Below are 23,097 nucleotides of genomic sequence, written 5' to 3'. Positions count from 1 at the left end.
CCAATCCTTCTGTGACCCTGCGGGACCTGGGGCCACACTGACCCCGCGTGGGCTTCGCCCTGGTTTAGCCTCTGGAGCGATGTTCCTCAGCGGAGCAGACTTTTAAAAGTCCTGATTTTGTGCGCGGTTGCTCCGCCGCTTGCCGGGAGCCGGCCCCTCCCCCCAGGGTCTATCTTCCCGTCGCTTTGGATTCACTTCTCCGCCGGTCCTACCTTTCAGAAAGTGGTTGTTTTTTTGTTTCCAGAATTGCTGTTGTTCTTCTCTTTGATCTGCCGATGGACTTTCAGGTGTTTGCAATCTTTAGATAAGCTATCTAGCTGATCTCCGGCTAGCTGAAGTAGTCTCAGCCTGCTACTTCTCCGCCATCTTGACTCCTCCCTCTGAAATTTTCTTTTAAGATACAAACATATTTGTGGTTGTTATGTGTTACTGAGTAATCAACTTTAAATTTTTCTTTTAATTTTTTATTAACCTATAATGTAGTATTTGCCCCAGGGGTACAGATCTGTGAATCACCAGGTTTACATACTTCACAACATTCACCATTAGCACATACCCTCCCCAATGTCCATAACCCCACCACCCTCTCTCTACTCCCCTCCACCCAGCAACCCGCAGTTTCCTTTGTGTCATTAAGAGTCTCTCATGGTTTATCTCCCTCCCGATCCCATCATGTTTCATTTTTTCCTTCTTTACCCACCAAAACCCCCACATTGCCTCTCAAATTCTTCATCTCAGGGAGATCATATGATAATTATCTTTCTCTGATTGACTTACTTCGCTCACCATAATACCTTCTACTTCCATCCATGTCATTGCAAAGGCAAGATTTCATTTCTTTTGATGGCTACATGGTTTTGCATATTGTTTGTATGTTTGTGTGTGTGTATATGTGTGTGTATATATACATATATATATATATGTATATATATAACACATCTTCTTTATCCATTCATCTGTTGATGGACATCTAGGTTCTTCCCACAGTTTGGTTATTGTGGACATTGCTGCTATAGACATTCAGGTGCACATGCCCCTTCAGATCACTACATTTGTGTCTTTAGGGTAAATACCCTGTAGTGCGATTGCTGGGTCATAGGATAGTTCTATTTTCAACTTTCTGAGGAACCTCCATGCTGTTTTCCAGAGTGGTTGCACCAGCTTGCATTCCCACCAACACTGTACAAGGGTTCCCTTTTCACCGCATCCTCACCAGCATCTGTCATTTCTTGACTTGTTAATTTTAGCCATTCTGACCGGTGTGAGGTGGTATCTCACTGTGGTTTTGATTTGTATTTCCCTGATGACAAGTGATGTGGAGCACTTTTTCATGTGTCTGTTGGCCATCTGGATGTCTTCTTTGCAGAAATGTCTGTTCATGTCCTTGGCCGATTTCTTGATTGGATTATTTGTTCTTTGGGTGTTGAGTTTGGTAAGTTCTTTATAGATTTTGGATACTAACCCTTTATCTGATATGTTTTTTGCAAATATCTTCTCCCATTCTGTCAGTTTTCTTTTGGTTTTGTTGACTATCTCCTTTGCTGTGCAAAAGCTTTTGATCTTGCTGAAGTTCCATTAGTTCATTTTTGCCCTTGCTTTTCTTGCCTTTGGTGATGTTTCTAGGAAGAAGTTGCTGTGGCTTAGATCGAAGAGGTTGCTGCCTGTGTTATTCTCAAGGATTTTGATGGATTTCTTTCTTACATTGAGGACATTCATCCATTTTGAGTCTATTTTTGTGTATGGTATAAGGAAATGGTCCAGTTTCATTTTTCTGCATGTGGCTGTCCAATTTTCCCAACACCATTCATTGAAGAGACTGTCATTTTTCCATTGGACATTCTTTCCTGCTTGGCGATGATTAGTTGACCATAGAGTTGAGGGTCTATTTCTGGGCCTTCTATTCTGTTCCATGGATCTATATGTCTGTTTTTGTGCCAGTACCATACTGTCTTAATGATGACAGCTTTGTAAAGAGCTTGAAGTCTGGAATTGTGATGCCGCCAACTTTGGCTTTCTTTGTCAACATTCCTCTGGTTATTTGAGGTCTTTTCTGGTTCCATATAAATTTTAGGATATTTGTTCCATTTCTTTGAAGAAAAAAAAAAAAGGATGGTATTTTGGTAGGAATTGCATTAAATATGTAGATTGCTTACGGTAACATAGACATTTTCACAATATTTTTTCTTCCAATCCAGGAGCATGGAACATTTTCCCATTTCTTTGTGTCTTCCTCAATTTCTTTCATGAATACTTTATAGTTTTCTGAGTATAGATTATTTGCCTCTTTGGTTAGGTTTATTCCTAGGTATCTTATGGTTTTGCGTGCAATTGTCAATGGGATTGACTCCTTAATTTCTCTTTCTTCTGTCCTGTTGTTGGTATAAAGAAATGCAACTGATTTCTGTGCATTGATTTTATATCCTGACACTTTACTGAATTCCTATACAAGTTCTAGCAGATTTGGAGTGGAGTCTTTTGGGTTTTCCACAAAAAGTATCATATCATCTGCAAAGAGTGAGAGTTTGACTTCTTTGCCAATTTAGAGGCCTTTAATTTCTCTTTGTTGTGTGATTACTGAAGCTAGGACTTCTACCATGTTGAATAGCAGTGGTGATAATGGATATCCCTACCGTGCTCCTGACCTTAGTGGAAAAGCTCTGTTTTTCTCCATTGAGGATGATATTTGCTGTGGGTTTTTCATAGATGGCTTTGATGATATTGAGGTATGTACCCTCTATGCCTATACTTTGAACAGTTTTGGTCAAGGAAGGATACTGTACTTTGTCAAATGCTTTTTCATCATCTATTGGAGAGTATCATATGGTTCTTGTTCTTTCTTTTATTAATGTGTTTTATCACATTGATTGATTTGTTGATGTTCAACCAACCTTGCAGCCCAGGAATAAATCTTACTTAGTCATGGTGAATAATCCTTTTAATGTACTGCTGGATCCTATTGGCTAGTATTTTGGTGAGAATTTTCACATCTGTGTTCATCAAGGATAGTGGTTTGTAATACTCTTTTTTGATGGGGTCTTTGTCTGGTTTGGGGATCAAGGTAGTGCTGGCCTCATAAAATTAGTTTGGCATTTTTGTCTCTGGCAACCACAAAACTATTCTTTGTATCTAGGAGTTTATGTTTTTTAGATTTTACATTTAAGTGACATCATATTTTACTTGTCTTTATCTGACTTCTTTCACTTAGCATAATGCCCTCAAGTACCATCCATGTTGGCTCAAATGGCAGAACTTCCCTTTTTTGTGGCTGAGTAATATTCCTTGGCATATATACGTACTGCATTATCCATTCATCTTTCAATGGACATTTAAGTTGTTTCCATGTCTTGGCTGTTGTAAATAATGATGCAGTGAATATGGAAGTGCAGATATCTTTTTAAGTTAGTGATTTTGCTTGCTTCAGATAAATACCCAGAAATGAAATTCTTCGGTTATATGGTATTTCTGTTTTTAACTTTTGGAGGAAACAAAAAGTACTGTGTTTCATAGTGGCTATGCCAATTTAAGAAGCCACCAACAGTGCACAAAAGTTCCCTTTTCTCCACATTGTCTCCAACACCTATTTCTTCGTGTTTTTTATTTTAACCTTCTGATAGGTATAAAGTAATTTCTCATTCTGATTTTAATTTGCATTTCCCTGATGATTAGAGATGTTGAGGATCTTTGCATGTACCTCTTGGCCATCTGTATGTCTTTGGGAAAATGTCTATTCAGATTCTTTGCCCATTTTTAAATAAGATTTTTTTTTTCTGCTATTGAGCTTTTCATATATTTCGCAATTAACCCCTTATCAGAAAGATGATTTGCAATTCTCCCATTTCTTATGTTGCTTTTTGTTTTGTTCTTTTAATTTGCTGTATAGGAGCTTTTTAGTTTGATATAGTCCTACTGGTTCATTTTTGCTTTTGCTGCTTTTGCTATTGGTGTCAAATCCAATAAATCATTGTCAAGACTGGTAACAAAGAGCTTACCACTGTTTTCTTCTAGTTTATGGCATCAGCTATTATATTGAAGTCTTTAATCTGCCTTAAGGTGACTTTTGTGTGTGGTCTAAGAGGGTTATTTTCATTCTTTTGCATGTGGCTGTCCAGTTTTCCCAACACCATTTATTTGAAGAGGTTGTCCTTTCCCCATTGTATATTTCTGATTCCTCTGTCATGAATAAATTGACCATCTGTGTGTGTGTTCATTTCTGGGCTTTCTATTCTGTTCCATTTATCTATATGTCTGTTTTTATGCCATTACCATACTGTTCTGTTTACTATAGCTTTGTAATATATTTTTCAATCAGAATATGTGGTACCTCCAGATTTATTCTTTCTCAAAATTGCTTTGGCTATATGAGAGGCATTATAGTTCCATACATATATTAGGATTATTTGTTCTATTTCTGTGACGAATGTCATTGAAATTTTGTTAGGGATTGTATTGAATCTGTAGCGCTTTGGGTAGTATGGACATTTTAGCAATGTTGAGTCTTCCAATGCATGAACATGGATTATCTTTCCACTTATTTGTGTCATCATCACTATCTTTCCTCAGTATCTTAGTTTTCAGTGTGCAGGTCTTTCAACTCCTTGGTTAAGTTTATTTCTAGGTATTTTAATCTTTTTGATACAGTTATTAATATGATTAGTTTCTCTTTCTGATGGTTCATTATTAGTATATAGAAATGCAATTGATTTTTATATATTGATCTTGTATCCTACAGTTTAACTGAACTAGTTTATTCTAACACTTTTTTGGTGTAGTCTTAGGGTTCTCTATATATAAGATTATGTCCCCTACAAAGACTGTTTTATTTCTTCCTTTCTGACTTAGATGCTGTTTATTTCTTTTTCTTGCTTAAGTGTTCTAGGTAAGACTTCCAACACTACATTGAATAAAAGTGGCAAGAGTGGACATCCTTTTTTTGTTATTGATCTTACAGGAAAATCTTTTAACTTTTTACTATTGAGTATGATGTTAAGTTGTGGACTTATGTATAGCTTTTATTATGTTCAGGAATGCTTTTTGAGAGTTTTCAATCTATGTTGAATTTTCTCAAATACTTTTTCTCTTTCTATTAAGATGATCACATGATTTTTTTATCTTTCATTTTGTTAATATAATGTATCATGTTGATTTGGTGTTGTTGAGCCATGAAGCATTCCTGGAATCTCACCTGATCAGTATGTATAATCTTTTTAATTTATATTGAATTCAGGTTGCTAATATTTTCTTAAGAATTTTTGGTAGAATTTACCAGTGAACCCATCTGCTCCTGGACTTTTGTTTATTGGGAGGATTTTCATTACTTATTTAATCTTTACTCCTTATTAGCATCAGTCTATTCTGATTTTCCATTTATTAACGATTCTTAGTAAGTTGTATGTTTTTAGGAACCTATGTTCCTTCTGGGTTGTCCAGTTTGTTTAGCAGGTAATTGTTCTTTGTAGACTCTTATGATCATTTGTATTTCAGTTGTATGTCTTCTCATTTCTAATCTTGAGTCCTCTTTTTTTCCTTTGTGAGTTTAGCTAAAAATTGTCTGGGGTGTGTGTGTGTGTGTTTTACTATTTATTAACCATCTTTATTATTCAAATCATGCAGGCAGAATTCATATGTATAGTAATCCTATTTTTTTTCAAATATTCTAATTTATATTTTATCCTTATTGTTGGTTTACAAAGCTTATCGATGCACATAACTATGATTTATTTATCCTATATGTTTATAGGGGAAATAAAAAGTTGTTGGGGCACCTGGGTAACTCAGTCATTAAGCGTTTGCCTTCAGCTAAGGTCATGATTTTGGGATCTTGGGATCAACTCCCACATCATGCTCCCTGCCCAGCCGGAAGCCTGCTTCTCCTTCTCCCACTCCCCCTGCTTGTATTCCCTCTCTTGCTCTCTCTCTCTCTTTCTTTCTCTGTCAAATAAATAAAATCTTAAAAAATAACTAAAAAGTTGTCTATTTTGTTTATCTTTTAAAAAACTAGCTCATAGTTCATTGATCTTTTCTATTATTATTTTTTTTCTTCCTTTGGGTTTTTTTTTTTTTATAAACATATATTTTTATCCCCAGGGGTACAAGTCTGTGAATCACCAGGTTCACACACTTCACAGCACTCACCAAAGCACATACCCTCCCCAATGTCCATAATCTCACCCCCTTCTTTTCTATTATTTTTTAGTCTGTTTCATTTATTTCCACCCTCATCTTTGTCATTTTCTTCCCTCTACTAGCTTTAGGTTTGAGGTCTCACTTTAAGTACATGAGTACCAACTTCAGGTCAGCCCTCATTGCTGGCAGTACTGCCACACTCTCCAGTCTTCCACTCTTCCTCTCTTTTAGACAACTGTTTTCTACTTCCTTCTTGGTCTTTAACCTCTAGCATTCCTCTTTTCACCCTTCACTCTCAGATAATGACCTTACTTTCTATTTCACAAAGAAAATGAAGAGAGAATATCCACCTGTTCCCACCTTCACATCTACTCTGTACCTGTCCCCATGCCATGTTCTCCTTTCTTCTAGTTACAATAGTGTGCCAAGCTTTCTCCTGTCCAAGATCAGCCCTCCACTGTGAACCAGAGCCCATACCTTCACACCCTTCCCAGCACTCTGCTCCCTGATTCCTCTCCTCCCTCTGCTGGGTCATCAGTTTTTCATCTGTCTACTGAATCATTGCCATTAGCATAGAAATATGCTGTAATATTTGTTCTCTTATTTCAAAAAAACAAAAAAACAAAAAACAAAAAACAAACCTCTCCCTTGACTCTCCACAGCTGCCTTTAGCAATCACCCATTTCCTTCCAACAAAACTCCTTGAAAGAAACTATATAAGCTTGCTATTTTCACTTCCTCTTCTCTATTTTTTCCTAGACCTCTAATCAATCCCACTGTGGAATGAAGCAGCTCTTGTCAAGTGACACCACATGGCCAGATTCAGGGATCAGTTCTCAATTTCTATCCTCTTCACCCTGACAGGAGCATTTGAAGCACTTGATCATGCCTTCCTTTTTTAAATAACAGTGTTACTAAGATATAATTTATATACCATAAAATTAACCTTTAAAATTAGAGTTTAGTAATTTTTACTATATTTTCAGAGTTGTGCAACTGTCTACACCATTTAATTCCAGAACATTTCATCACTCCCAAGAACAAACCCTGCACTCATCTGCAGTACCTCCCATTGCTCATTCCTGGCAGCCACTGAGCTATTCTATCTCTGTAAATTTGTGCATTCTCAACATTTCATGTAAATGGAGTAATGTATCCTTTTATGTCTGCTTTCTTTTACCTAGTGTAATATTTTTGAGATTCATCTATGTTATAGCATGCATCAGTACTTCATTCCTTTTTATAACTGAATAGTATTCCATTTTACAGACAGACACATTTTGCTTATCCATACATCAGTTGATGGATGTATGAATTGTTTCCACTTTTTATCTATAACAAACAATGCTATTTTGAACTTTCGTGTATAAATCTTTATGTAGATGAATGTTTTAGAATTGCTGGATTACATGGCAACTGTATTTGTCCCTTCCTTGCTAAAAGTCTTTGCCCTTGCCTTTTAGGACATTCTATTAGTTTTTCCTTCTACCTCACTGTCCACTCCTCAGTTTCTCTGAGTCTTCTCTCTCTGTCCTTGGCATAATTGGGATATCAGTTTGTAGTCGATCTCTTCCCGTCTCTATTTAGATACACTCCTTAGTTGACCTCTTCTAATTACTTAGCTTTTAAATACCAATTACTACTGATAGATGACTCCCAAACTTGTATTTTTAGTTGAAGCTTCTCATCTCCAGCCACTATATTCAACTCCCTAAATGACATTTCCACCTCTCTATGTTATGTGCATCTCAAACTATGCATGCGCAAAGTTATTAGTTTAAAGTTTTAAGCATGTTTAAAGCTATATATTCCTTATTTACCCACAAAATCTGTACCTCCTGCTACCTTTTCTAACTCCATGATGACAGTTTCTTCCTTTCAGTGTTCAGACCGAAAACTTTGGCATCATCCTTGACTCCTGCCTGCCCCATGTCCAGTGCATCAGCTAATCCTGTTGCCTCCACATTCAGGATATATCCAGAATCTAAAGTCTTCTCCCCACTTCCTGGATTAAAGCCACAAGCATCTCCATGACTTCCTAGTTGGTCTGCTTGCATCACTCTGCCCCTTCTACAGTCTTTTCTCCATGTAGCAGTAAAGACCCTTTTAAAATGAAAGTCAGATGTGTTCACTTTTATGTTCAGCATCTTCCAAAAATTTTTCTATTTGCTCTGGGTAAAAACAAAAATGTTTAAAATGCCTACAAGTATACATGGTCTGGGCCCTCTGTCACGTCACGGACTTCATCTCTTGCCAATGTTCATACTCGTTCACCTCCAGCCACAGCGACCTCCTTGCTGTTCTTCAGACTTGAGAATCATGTTTCATCCCGGGACTTTGCTCTGCTCTTTTCTCTATCTGGAATGCTCCTCCCAGACATCCTTTTCAGATACTTTATTTTTTTTTTTAGGTCTGTGGTGAAGACTGCTAGTGGCCTCCTAAGAGCTATTCTCCCTCCCTTGCTTGGCGGGGTACAGTGATATAAAACTACTTTCCCTAACTTCCCAGGCAGCAATGTGTCACCAGGGGGCTAAATTTTGACCCAATAAGAGTTAAGCAGTTGGGTTTTCCTTTAAGGTGGCCTCTGCCTTTCCTTGGCCCTCCCCTTGCCCTCCCTCTATCCCACCATGTCTGTAACACAAAACCATGAGGGTTCCTGCCCTCATAGAACTTATGTCTGGTTAGGGGGAAAAGACAGCAAATAAACTTAAATAAATACACAGTATGTCAGATGGCATGATGTGGAGTGGAGATAAAGAAAGCAAAATCAAGGAAATGGGGAATTGAGCGTAAGGGAGAATTCTGCTCTTTGTTATATAATGTCAAAGAAGGCTTTACTGATAAAGTAGTATTTGAGCAAAATGTTGCATCAGTTTGGATTAGGTTTCCTTGCATATGAATTAACCCCAAACAACATTGACTTAAACAAGATAGAAATGTATTTTTCTGAAATAAACAAAACCTTCACATCAGGCTGGGGATGGCAACAAGACTTTATGAGGTAGCTTCCAACTCCACACCCCGTTGCAGTGTGCTCCTGGCCTGAGGAGTTGCCATCTGCTTACCTTCTAGGCCACAGCAGACATGTGGCCTCCTTAAACTACCACTAATCATTCTGTTTGCCCTGGATTTTATACATTATTACTTTACTTTTCACTGTCACTTCAGCCAAGAGAAAGGTTTTAAGAGCCGACTTTCCCACTATCTGTACAATTTTGGGCAGCTCATTTTAGTTCTCTGAGCCCCTGGACTTCATTTTTGTAATAAAGGAATTGGAGTAGACCTCTCTTCAGCTCAAAAACTGAGTAGTTCTTTTTTTCTAAGATTTTATTTATTTATTTGTCAGAGAGCAAGACAGCATAAGCTGGGGGAAGGGGCAGAGGGAGAGGGAGAAGCAGGCTCCCCACTGAGCAGGGAGCCCAATGTGGGGCTCAATCCCAGAACCCTGGGATCATAACCTGAGCCGAAGGCAGACGCTTAACTGACTAAGCTACCCAGGCATCCCAAGAACTGAGTGGTACTAAAATAAACATCTAATTTCTTAATTTTCCATCTAATTTTTCATATATAAACATGAAACTTAATATGACCAGCTATAATCAAACAATTCAGTTAATGTTCATTTAAGTTCATTTTTTTTTTTTTTTTTTTTTTGCCTTAACGTTTATTTTCAAAACCCTATTTACTTCTTGGCAAGTTTAAAAACTTCACATCAGCAGCACATATTGTTTTAAGGTGTTTTGTTGTGGTGGTTTTTAATACACCTGCCCAGCATCCATCTCAGGGATATTCCTTGAGACCAGAAGTGGGGTGGTAGGATGAATTTAGGTAGGTGTACTTTTTAAAATCTACAGAAGACATTCCGATGTGCACTTCTGGGTGTAAGAACCACTCCTGCATGGCATTCCTTCTAGTGTCCGTAATCTCCCTTTGGAATAAGCTTCCAGAATATCCTGTTTTAAGGTCCCATCACCCTGCGTGATCCTGTCCTCTAAGTTAGCAAGAACATGAAGCCAAAAGGTTGCATTTAGGATGAGATTATAAATGTTCTCATTGATTGATCATTGGTTTTGATTATTAAGAATAAATGACAAAAAATTTTAAGCAAGTTTTTATATTGCTAATAGAAGGAAAATTTATGAAAGTCTTCTGTGCAGTTACTTTCTGCCTGAATTTTTTCCTGATAAAAGACCTGAAGTCAAAGATGTGAATGAGTAACTTTGTAAAACAGTTGTTGGCCTGTGTGGATATGAGGAGACCTCAGCTTACTGCCCTGTGTCTCTGGGAGTGTCTTCTCTAAGGTGAGGCTGCCTTGAGCCCATGTCCCAGGACACATGGCTCTACTATGGGGCCGTGTAGTCCAAGTAAAAGCTTCCTGCCTGTTCTTCCCATTTCCATACCAATGCTATTTTTAAAATTAACTTACAAGTTTTAAAAGTGAGCATAAACGAAACTGCTAAAATAAGCGTATTGCTTACAGAGGGGAATTAATGGGCTTTATGGTATCACCTGATAATCTGTCAACATTTCCATGTTTCCGGGAGGAAGGTAGATGAAATCATTGAGTTTGAGCATTCATTTGTTCATTGATTGCACAGATATTTAGTGGTTGCCAGCTATTTGCCAAGCACTGTTCTAAGAGTTAGGGCTCCAGCAATTAACAAAGCAGACAGAAGTCTCTGCTGTGATGGCACGCACTTCTGCAGAGGAGGGAAGGAGGGAGCAGTTGGGGAAAACCAGGTGCTAAGGGCTCTTGCTTGGGCTGTACTGCAGACCTATAATTGATCTCATCTATTTCACAGCACACTTTTTAAAAAATTGTACAGTTTCTTAGTTTTGCTCACAAAGTTAAACTGATTTTATTCTACAGTACAGACTCACTCTAGAGCTTAGATCAAGATATTTTAATTAGTTATAACTTTAACGCTGACCCATTTTTTCACAAAAAAAAAAAAAAGGAGGGAAAGGTTATGTACAAGAAACTAACCCCTGAAAATTCCCTAAAGCATATTAATAACTTTCTCAGAAAACACCCTGGAACATCAGTTAGCACTGTAGCCGACACATAATAAATTAATCAAATTATCAGGAGAATTGCAACCATTTAGTAAATAAACCTCACCATTAAAAAACCAACTTGGACTTTTTTATTAAAAACAAAGGCTTTTCTCAGAGGATTTTTTTCATGTTTCTTTAAACAAAAAAGGTGTAAAAAAAAAAAAAAAAGTCAGAGCTGAACATCTCTTTTCTCATACTCTGTTATGTCACCATTTCTTGTTAAGAAGCTTGTGAGTTCAGTGACCATGAAGGAAGGCAAGAGGCTTTGCTCTCTCCAAACAAATGACAAGTGGAGGAGGAAAGTGATCAAGGAAATGAGGAAGTCGAATAACCTTTCTTTAGGAAGTCTAAATGTTAAAAATGAACTTTCCGGGTTCCTTCTATCACAGTTTCCTTCATCATTTGAGCCTTGATTGTGATTTTCTGCCTGGTTCCAAACACCTCTCAAAGCAAAGTACCTGATGATGAAAAGAACAGACTTAGTTTTTGTCATTTTGAAATGCAAGTTCAACAATTGGCCAGTACTTAGGATGACTCTTAAGATCAAAAAATAGGTTTTTATGCTTGACAAGGGACAGGTCCTTGGCCAGTCAGTTGAGCTCCTCCTCCTTCTGGTTCACCTGCTATCCCTCTTTTTCAGTCCTGCAGAGCAGACAACTCCTACCCTGCACTTGCCTGGGGCAGACAGGGCCCATACTTAGGACTTACTATTGTGCCCTCACACTGAGAGATTCATATGGACAAATATTAAGTTGAGGCACATTATTTTTTAATGTTGTTAGTCACGTATTAGGGTAAATCAGAGCCTTGATTCACAGGCTGAGAAATCCGTGGCTGGATTTCTCATTCAATTTTTAAAGATGAGACCCTATTAAAACATCTGTAGTGTTGACTGTGGCAGAATTTGTTTTTTGGCCTTTGAAATTTTTTAAGTATGGAGATGACCTAAGTTTTATTGGAGGCATGTAACTCTGCGTTTTTATTTGCTAAATAGGCTCACACTATATATTATAGCACAATTATTGCAGTCTCATTACAAACTTTAGAGACATTTTAATGATTAAATGATCCTTCATCATATAGATGTGCCATAATTACCTATGATAGTAACTTGACTAAAATGCTTACATTTTTTGGCCTATCATAAAAATGATGAATACATTTTTCATATAGTTTTATCCTCCTATCTGATTTTTTCCCCATGATTATCCTGCTAGAATGGTTCAGTAAATGCCAGAGGGTTCAATTTAAAAAGAGTTTTAACTACTAATGCCAAGGAGGAGGAGGAGGGGGAGGGAGGAAGGGGGGCAGGGGGAGGAGGGGGAGGAGAGGCAGGGGGAGGAGGGGGAGGAGGAAGAGGAGAAGAAAATGGTTTGCAATACAGGATGCAATGTGACTTTCATCCCAAAGTTTCTTTTCTTCTTACAATTCTAATGTTTCACATGTAACCAAATACAGAAAGTAGTGGTAAGCCCAAGTACTGAGGTCTGACCCTCTGGGTTTATAGCACTGCCACTCACTCAATGGGACAAATAACTCACATTCTTGACGCTTCCATTTCCTCATTAGTTAGATGGTAATAATAATAGTCTCTGCCTCTTTGTGTTGCTGTGACAATTAAATGGATTAACTGACGTAAATCAAGTCTTAGAACCATGCCTAACTCAGAGAAATGTTCACTAAATCTTTATAACAGTAACAGCAGCAACACCTAAGAGAATATTTCCTAATTTTACATTGTCAAAAGTTACTCTTGGGTTTCTATTCCCATGGCATCTCAAACTCCAGAGCAGCTCAAATTCCTTGTGTTAGTCTGTTCCGTGCCTGCAAATACATGCATGGAATGTGCTCTTTTTACAATCCCTGGAATTCTTAGAATTTCAGTGATACGCACAGATCACACAGCATGTGCCTAGATCCTTAACTCAGTCAGTGGCAGATTCTTCTGAGCAAAATATCTTCCATAGGTGGGTGGCAGTGGTGGGGAAGGGGCTGGCGGGTTATAGTTTTCACCTTCAAGAACAAAAGTTATTAGGGTGCCTGAGTGGCTCAGTCATTAAGCACCTGCCTTCAGCTCAGGTCATGATTCCAGGGTCTTGGGATCACTCCCTGCTCAGCAGGAAGCCTGCCTCTCCCTCTGCCCCCCGCACCCCTCCGCTTGTCTTCCCTCTCTCACTGTGTCTCTCTCTGTCAAATAAATAAATAAAATCTTTTTAAAAAGGAAAAAGAACAAAGCTATCATGAAGAAATCACTAAAATAGAGCAGCAAAGTGTGGTGTGAAAAATGCATATCTCCAGTGGAAAGAGAAAGCTGGCCACCTCAGTCAACATCTCAGATTGTTGGCCATTTGCCTACTGTAGCTGCATGTCATGAGGGAGGCTGCAGGTGGGTCTCTCCAAGCACATCAGCTTCATTTATCAGAGTAAGACTTTTAGTCCTATTTGGACTAAATAGGACTAAAAGCCCCACAGAGTTTGGCTGAACCTCATGGAATCAGGAACAGCCCTTAATTAGAAAGTGCAGGTCTAGGTGACCCCTTGGCCCATTTCCACTAAACCTATAGCTGATCTGGGCCTCTTAGCATGCCAATGGCAAAAATGGGAAGGTGGAACCAGAAGAAAAGTGTATAAAGAGAGGAGTTACATCAGTCAGGTTTCTGAAGCAGGGTTTCTCAGGTCCAGCTTTGCTAACATTTTGGGCCAGATAACTCTTTTTCATGGCAGGCTGTCCTGAGCATTTAAAGAGGGTTAGTCACAATCCTGGCCTCTACCTATTAGATTCCAGTAGCATACACCCTCACCCCCAGCATGACAAACCAGAAGTGTCTCCAGAAACTGGCTCCTGGTAAGGACCACTGCTTTAAACTACAACTGTAATAGCATGTCTCCTTGTATCCTTGGCCTTGGATGACTGAGGTCCTACTCCTCCTCTGAGAGTTATGATGAAAGGAGTACTGAGTACCATCTCAGAGTCAGCCGCTGAATTTGACACAATCTGAGATGGATACTCAGAGCATAAAAATAAAACTATCTCTTCTACCAACCCAATAAGGCCAAGGCTCAAATCATGTGTTTCTAAAAAGCTCAATTCCAGCTAAGGCAAAGAAAGTGACCTCCTTCCTTTTCTCAAAGTTCATACATTTGTACTAAAATTGATAACATCAATAAGGTAGCAGGTTTTAAAATTTCATCTAGTTTTCCTACAGTAATTTATGTAATGAAAATGTATAGCCTTCAAGGTACATCTTCAAGACTATATCATTAATCCCCTTTAAAAACATGCATTCCTTTAAAAAAAAAAAAGAAAAAAATATATATACACATACACACACTCTATAGTGCTAGTAGTCTACAGTTACTACACTACTCTTTTCTAACAATTTTGTTCTCTCATAAACTTCATGTGGTATTTTCATGTTCTGTGCACAAGTTTAGTCCTTTGTACTTCTTTGGTATATATTATTAATCATTAGTTTATATTTTGAAGTTTATGGTTAATGACAGTCCTGTTTATTTCTTTTTTTTTTTTTAAGATTTTATTTATTTATTTGTCAGAGAGAGAGTGAGTGAGAGCGAGCACAGGCAGACAGAGTGGAAGGAAGAGTCAGAGGGAGAAGCAGGCTCCCTGCGGAGCAAGGAGCCCGATGTGGGACTCGATCCCAGGACGCTGGGATCATGACCTGAGCCGAAGGCAGCTGCTTAACCAACTGAGCCACCCAGGCGTCCCAGTCCTGTTTATTTCTATAGAGATTAAATCATCACAAAAATATACTTTCTGTGTACGTAGCTGTTGTAGTTTCTGGTATCTGAATTTTAAGTGATTTGCATTATGTAGTCTCCTTTAATATAAGCTGACAGAAATGGAATCAGCTGCATATTACCTTTTACCTTAGAATATTTCTCCTTTGTGGGGAGACACAGTCAGTGGGGGGCTCAATGGGACACAGTCAATGGGAGGCTCAGTCAGTTCAGCGTCTGCCTTCGACTCAGGTCATGATCCCAGGCTCCTGGAATTGAGTTCTGCATCAGGCTCCCTGCTTGGCAGGAGGCCTGCTTCTCCCTCACCCACTCCCCCTGCTTGTGTTCCCTCTCTGGCTTTCTCTCTCTCTCTCTGTCAAATAAATAATTAAAATCTGAAAAAATATACATATATTTATCCTTTGCATAAACTACTGAATTGAATTTAGAATTCCCAAATTATCACTGAACCTAAGATGCTGTGTCCTTATTTTAACACCATGAAATGTTGCCAAACAACTGCTCTTGTATTTGTTTTAATATTAAGAGAGAATTAAGTCTGGGTATGAGATTTTTTTTTAGCTAATTAGTTTGAAATCTCTCTGCTTTTTCGGTGTGTTTATTTTTCCTGTCTATTCTTATGAAAAATAATCACATGCAAAAAGATTCCCCTTATGAAATACATAACAGCATATATTTGTACCTTTCAGATGTTCTCTTGCTGTTTATCTAAATATTTCTTTTTTAAAAAAGATTTATTCAAGAGACAGAGAGAAAGAGTGAACACAAGTCGGGGGAGGGGCAGATGGAGAGAGAGACTTCCAGCAGACTCCCTGCTGAGCATGGAGCCCAGTGCAGGGCTTAATCCCAGACCCTGAGATCATGACCTCAGCCAAAATCAAGAGTTGGATGCTCAACTAACTGAGCCACCCAGGTGCCTAATATTTCTTTCATAAATAATCTTGGCAAATATCTCAATGAACTCTGTAGTTCATATTTTTAAAAAAAATTTTGCCTTGCTATCCTTGATTTTCATGAACATATAAAAGTTCTACAGAGAAATGCAATGGAATAGTTCATTAGTAATCATCAGATTCAGGCAAATTTCACATAACAACGTTAATAAAAGCTAGTTTTTACTGAGTGTTCACTTTGCTCTGTACTAAATGTAACTATTTGCTAAATTATTTTCAAAGTTATTTTTATGTAATCCTCATAAAGATATGAGTTTATTGAATATTTATGCTTATAATTGTCCCTATATTATTTTTTTTAATTGCCTGTTATCCAAGTTTCTTGGTCAGTCGCTATCTTGGGTATATTTTGTAGTGGAAAACTGTGTTGTCTGACAATAAATATTAATGGTTCAGAACTTTGCTAGACTTGATGGCTCAAACATTAACAATAATGATATCCAGGCTCACCCAACCTGGTGGTGGGCATGTATTGCAGGGAGCACTGGATGCGGTGCATAAACAATGAATTCTGGAACACTGGAAAGAAATTTAAAAAAATAAATAATTTTAAAAAACAACAACAACAACAAAGAAATCAGTAAATAAGTAAAAATTCAAGTGCAAAAAAATAATAATAATGATATCCTTAAGAAGTAGAGAAAGACAGGGAGAGGAGAGAAAGAGAAAGAACATGACACTATAATCTCTGTCTCCAGGCCTCTGGTTGAGGCCATATAACCTAGAAACATAAAACAACTAAAATGAAGGTATCAGGTGACATGAAATAAAGCATAGATTTTGTGGTGGTGTATTACAGGAATTCAAAGTTCAGAAAGGTCATTAAGACCTGAGGTTAATTAGAAAAGCTCTGTGGACAGTGGATTCTTATCTCAACCTCAAAGGAGGTTAAGATTTGGTTTGGTCTTGGGCAGTTGGTGAGTAGCCAGTGATGAATGGGTGACATTCCATCCAGTTGAAGGACAAACATAAGAAAGCTTTGAAATAAATAAATAGAAAGCAAGCAAGCAAGCAAGCAAGCAAGCAAGCTTTGACATGAGAAAAAGCTTCCAGTATAACAAATACAGCTGATCCAAGGATTTGAATCTTTCCTGAAACACTCACATGATTTTTACACAATTTTAGGAGAAGGACATAGGTTGTATTCATACTCCTTCTGATCTAATATAAAAGCATGAGGATATTTAAGCATGAGCTTAAAGAGGTTGGAAGGAGCCCAAAACTTCTGATAAGAGAAGTCAATATACCAGTGTTTGTTTGATACTGTGCAACCCATGTTTTCAGAGATATGAGAGAACTAAAAAGGTGGGGTTTTGCCTACTTATTTCCTTAGTTAAAAATGTATTATACCATACTTTGCCCTATAAAAGAAGATTACAACAGGAACTATTAGCAAACTGGTATATATTTTACTTGTTGGTAGTAAATATTTCTGGATGCCTTTCTGACTATGGCATCCTTCATTTCAGTGTTTCTCAGCCCCTTTTTCCCCTGCCTTTTTCTATTTTTTCTTACCTTCACTCTAGGATGCTAGTTAGATATACTCCCATAATCTCTCATTACACAGAATGGGGAGGGGAGGGCGGGTGATCCTGGGGAAGATTTGTATCAGAATCCAGGAGAGGGACATGGGGACATGGGCTATGTATGGTTTGAACATTCCCCAGGAAAGTATTGGTTACTCCTCTTCCCTGTGCCTTTTGCCATATGACAGTTCTTCTAAGTATTTTAAATTCTATACCTAGGTTGATATTTTTCTGGAATATTATTAATACATTAGGTTACTGGGGCACCTGCATGGCTCAGTGGGTTAAGCTGCTGCCTTCGGCTCAGGTCATGATCTCAGGGTCCAGGGATCGAGTCCCGCATCGGGCTCTCTGCTCAGCAGGGAGCCTGCTTCCCTCTCTCTCTCTCTCTCTCTCTGCCTGCCTGTCTGTCTACTTGTGATCTCTTTCTGTCAAATAAATAAATAAAATCTTTAAAAAAAAATACATTAGGTTACTAATTAGAGTAAATTATCTTCAGTAACTTAATTTGAAAGATTTTTTAAATCTTTCTCTCTTTTAAATTTTATTTTCTAGATCCCCAAATCCAGGAGTGAGGGAGCTCTTCAGGCTCACAGAGTTCCACAACCAGAGCTCTGTGATGGCGTCCCTCAGGTCAGCCTGCGGCTAAGTCATAGAAAACCCTGCTGGGATGACATGAATTCAGCAGAGGATGCTAATGTTGCAAAGCTGGTATCCAGGTTGGCGTGTTTCTTTTATTTACATGTTATATGTCGTATTGTCTGCTCTGATGTTTAGGCTCACATGTTTTTGCCTAATAGTTCTTATCACTAGAAATGTTTGTGGTTTATTATATATATTTTTTGTTTGTATTTTAAAACAAATTATTTAGTCAATTGGATTATAGTAGTGGGCTCAGGGTTAAAAACTGGATGAGTTACTTTTGGGTTGCTTTTTCATAATATGTTCAGTGGTCAATATTATTTGCAATTAAAATGGACATCTGAGTTGTTACTAGGACCAACAGTCACTAATAAATTTTGCATATAGCCTTTTAGCTATTATGTTGCAAATTATACGAAAACAAACCTCTTTGTATACTTGAAGAAGGTATGCAGTTTTCTTAAAAGAGGTGAAATTGGATCTGAATCTTATTTACTCCTAGCATAGATAATTTTTCCTTCTAAGAATTTTTAATCTTTTGTTATAACTTAAAACATATTTCCATTCCAAAAAAATCCAAAAACTTATTTCCATTCCAAAAAAATCCATTACAAGACAGAGAAAATTGAAAAGTATTTACAACATTAAACAAATAATACAGCTAAAGAGCTTACCACTTTAGATTGCATTATGAAAGAGGGAATTTGTATAAAAGATGAAGAGAATTTAAATAGGAAGAAAAAGAAGGCCCCAACAGGAAGCACGAGAGAAGTATTTGGGAAATAACAAACGGGTGTCATATGGGAAATTGGTTGGAGATAAGGCTGGGAAAATAGAGTGGGGCCAAGTCAGAGACGACCTTGAATGCCAACCTGAAATATTTTCGCATTTAATCTTTCCTTCACTGAACAATTGCTCAACACCTAACCTCTGGTTCCAGGAACTGCTCTAGAACAAGGGATGCAGCATTGAACAAAGCCAACCAGGGCCCTGTATTTGGGGGTCCGGGGGGGGGGGTGTTGGAAAACACTTAGGAAAAACAAAAAAGCCTGTGAAGATCATTTCAGCTCTAATAAGTGGGCATATTAAGAAACTAATCAGGTGAATGTCACAGACTCAGGCAGAGACAGTTTGAGTAGGCAGGGAAAGCCAAAGTTGATATGTGAAATAGGAGGAGAAAGTGTGTGAGGGTCAAGGAAATGTGCATTTCTATGCAAAAGAACCAATCAAGGGGGACGCTTGGGTTGCCCACTTGGTTAAGTGTCACCTTCAGCTCAGGTCATGATCCCAGAGTCCCAGGATCAGATGGAGCTCTGTATCAGGCTCCCTGCTCAGCGGGGAGTCTGCTTCTCCTCCTCCCAGTCCTGTGCTCATGTGCTCAAGCTCTCTCTCTCAAATAAATAAATAAAATCTTAAAAAAAAAAAAAAAGTCAGTGAGCAAGGAAACCTCTGGCCTTCATCCTCCAGGTAATGGGAAGCCAGTAAAAGTTTCAGCTAGGTGGGATAGGTGATAGGAACCATGGTAATTTGGACAGGGAGAGTTTGGAGGAAGTTATAGTATTGGTTCCTTCAATAGTCATTAATCTTTACCGAGGTCTATTTATGTGGCGTTTCCTTGCCAGGTGCTGGCAGTTCAGACAATGAGAGACTTAAGTCCTGCACTTGGGAAGACAGAGGAAAAGTGAATAAAAATTGGTATGATTAGTAAGCACGCATACACTAGGTGCCCATCACTGTCCAAGCAGTGGGAAATGGGCTGGTGATAAAGTCATAAGATTCTGGTGTTTTTAAAGAGCTTCTAATACGGGACATAGGGTGCCGTGTGAGGCGAGAGGAAGAGCACAGACCACATTGGGAGAAGAGGGTCAGAGAGGTTTCAGAAAGAGGACGACTTGTGAACTGGCAGTAGTAGGAAAAGTAGAAATCTACTGGGCAGGGGACTTGAGGATAAGGATGCTCCTGGAAGAAAAAAGGCATGTGCTGGGGCATGCAAGGTGGGGAGGATGGCCAAGAGGAGAACCTCAGGTGCAGCTGCAGATTCTGGACACCTGGAATTTAGGAGGTAGGCAAGGCTAGAGGTGGGCTAAGATACTGAGCTAAATAGATAAGACCGTGAAAAACTATCCCCCGTACGCAAGACTTTGGATTTTTCTCTTGAAAATGACAGAATGTGATTGCAGGAATATAAGGCAGCAAAAGATCTAAGCAGACTTGGATTTATGAAAGCTGGTGTGGCACCAGTGCAGAAGGAGAGGTTGGGGTGCTGGGGGGAGATGAGTGAAAAGACCACACCCCCGATCCACTACCACCTGCCAGCCTCTGAGAGAGGCCGGATGGACAAGTGTGTGCTTTGAGGGAGGGCAGAGAACAGGCTGTTGCTTCCAGGAGTGGACTTGGACCAGAAGGGGTTGGGATTGTTTTTGTGTGTGTTTGACTCCAATTGGAGTATTATAATAATGAGTGAAATGGAATGTAGGCAGATTGTGTGTGTAATACACAGAGTCCATGGAGGAAAAGAGACTGGTTTATAAGCTGGGAGGTCATGGAACAAGGTGTTCAGAGGGAATTTGGAAGCCGGGGGTAACCCCCCCACCCAGGAAAGCAGGCTGTGCACCTGGTGGGCAGCTGTGTTGGAGCAGGGAGGGGAGGGCAGTGTGCAGCCCTCACCGCTGAGGGGTAAGGGTGACACCCATGGAGGAACTGGCCTTGGGCAGTGTGAAAGTTCCGAAAAGAAGAAGGGACACAGAAACATTGGCCCTTTTCAAAGTTTTCTTCTCTAGTTTAAATATCAAGGCCAAGTGTCTGGGTGAGAAGCACTAGTGTAGATGTTATCTTCCCAAATTACTTGGCAGAGAATTATGCCAGGAATGCCATATGTAAAGCAATGAAAATAAAAATTCAAATTTTAGTAGTTTATATCATCATTTTTATTCATCCAGTCAGAAAATGAAAGGGAAAAAAAAAAAGTTTCTTGCTCCTAAAGGTAACAAGAAAAGAGCTTCCTGTTTGGAGAATGAATTTGTATTTCTGAGATACAAATCAAGAAGTGAGATTATGGAGAGACGGCACAGCTAACGTTGCTCTGGCAACTCTTTGTTCCGCCAGTCAGCATATCTCCAGTTGAAACAAATGTGTGTTAATGTTTATGAATTTTTTATATACTTTCTAAGTTCATAAAGGATGGCCTTGAAGACTTACTCCTGCACACTTGGCAACCTTAGAGATTTAGGTAGAAACCGTGCTGCTCACCGTCACGCAGTAGGATCTCATCCAAGTTCTGTAGTGTCCATGCAGAGAGTTTACTTTTTACATACCATTTAATAGATTGTGAAGAAAATTGTCACAAAATAGGTGGAGATAATTAAAATAAATTTAATTGAAAATAAACTTTAAATCCTTTATATATCTTGAAGTAACAGAATGAATATTAGGCCAATTTTCATTAAATAAACTTATGAGGTGGTTTTCATTTGCAGTTACTTTCTAGAACAAGTTATTATTTAGTTCATAAATTTTAAATCAATTAGAAGTGTGTGTGTGTGTTTCTACTTTTTTCCTTAACAGTTCATTAGTTGCACCAGTCTTAAAACAAAAAGGTTGGCAATGTGTATTAAATATAAGCCCATTATCTAATACAAGTTTTTTTTAAAGATTTTATTTATTTATTTGAGAGAAAGAGGGCACAGAGGGAGAGTGAGAGGGAGAAGCAGGCTCCTCACTAAGCAGAGAGCCCAACGTGGGGCTCAGTGCCAGGACCCTGGGATCATGACCTGAGCTAAAGGCAGATGCTTAACCGACTGAGCCACCCAGGTGCCCCTAATACAAACTTTATTTTGGCTTACCAACTTTTTTTTTGCAGAATTGTCGAGAAATATTTAGCTGGGCTTTTTCTTGTTTTTGTCTTTTATTTTTTAGTTGCTCTTTGAAAAAGAAAAAAAAAAACAATTCAACAAAAATCTATTCTTGTTTGACCCATGATCTGATGAGTTTCGTTTACTTTACAAAACAAAAAACATTCTATTTGCACTTTAAAATCAGTGTGCCACGTTTATACTCATGGTTTGGTTTTCAGCAGAGTTACCCTATCAGCTAACAACCAAGAAAGAACCTTTGGTACTGAGATTTCCAGAATGGTGAATTGTCCCGTGAATTTTTAAACAACAGGTTAAAGCTGATTTCTCAGGCTTTTGAGGAGCGGTTTTTGGCCAACAGTGTTCTTTGATAACTTTGAATATTTAGAGTTGAAGCCTTGTCCAGTACTTTTGCCCCAGGTTGTCTCACTTTGGTCTTTTTCTCCTTTGTTTCAATTCTTCTGGGGAGTCTCATTTCTTCTTAAGATGTAGTAGAAATACAGGGCACCTGGGTGGCTCTGTCGTCAGGCGTCTGCCTTCAGCTCAGGTCATGATCCCAGGGTCCTGGGATCGAGCCCCACATCGGGCTCCTTGCTCGGCAGGAAGCCTGCTTCTCCTTCTCCCACTCCCCCTGCTTGTATTCCCTCTCTCACTGTGTTTCTTTCTCTGTCAAATAAATAAATATAAAAAAAAAAGATGTAGTAGAAATATGAATTGTTTTTCTAATCTTCAGATAGTGGCAACAAAAATAAAAGCAAAGAGAGTAACACACTTAAAATGTGATGTTTTGTGAGTCAAGAGAAGAGCCCAATATCACTTACTGCTTATTGGCTAATTTCTAGCTTGGAACATTATTTATTCAGATGAATATCATTTTTTTTCTGTATTTCTATAATTGTCAAAAAATGGCATTGAGGATATAATCATATAAACAACAATCATTTTTCTAATCCTCATAGAATTTCTCACAATTAGAGTGATTCCGTGAAAAAAGCTTAAGGATAAGTAACTCTTGATTTTGTTAGAGTTCAGTGGAATGCTCTATTTAATACTGAATTCTAAGCCAAAGACAGAGTACTTAATTCAATGAAAGCATTAGCTTTCTAAAACTCACAGCAGCAGTTACTAAAATACTGTTAAGAATTCTTTTTTGTAGGGATGCCTGGGTGGCTTGTTAGGTTGAGC

At 38.4% G+C, this 23,097-nt stretch overlaps 1 protein-coding gene across 11 annotated transcripts in view; it reads left to right on the top strand.

The window, feature by feature from the left end:
* Positions 1-23,097, top strand: part of FAM13A (family with sequence similarity 13 member A) — a 362,150-nt gene that overhangs the window by 208,163 nt on the left and 130,890 nt on the right. For all 11 annotated transcript variants that reach the window (XM_059375944.1, XM_059375935.1, XM_059375924.1 and 8 more), the window contains one exon: positions 17,975-18,138. In XM_059375944.1, the coding sequence (XP_059231927.1) occupies positions 17,975-18,138 (164 nt within the window). The remainder of the gene's footprint in view (positions 1-17,974; positions 18,139-23,097) is intronic.

The sequence above is a fragment of the Mustela nigripes genome, chromosome 1 (assembly GCF_022355385.1).
Source record: "Mustela nigripes isolate SB6536 chromosome 1, MUSNIG.SB6536, whole genome shotgun sequence".
Taxonomy (NCBI): Eukaryota; Metazoa; Chordata; class Mammalia; order Carnivora; family Mustelidae; genus Mustela; species Mustela nigripes.
This window is presented reverse-complemented; position numbering and strand designations above follow the sequence as displayed.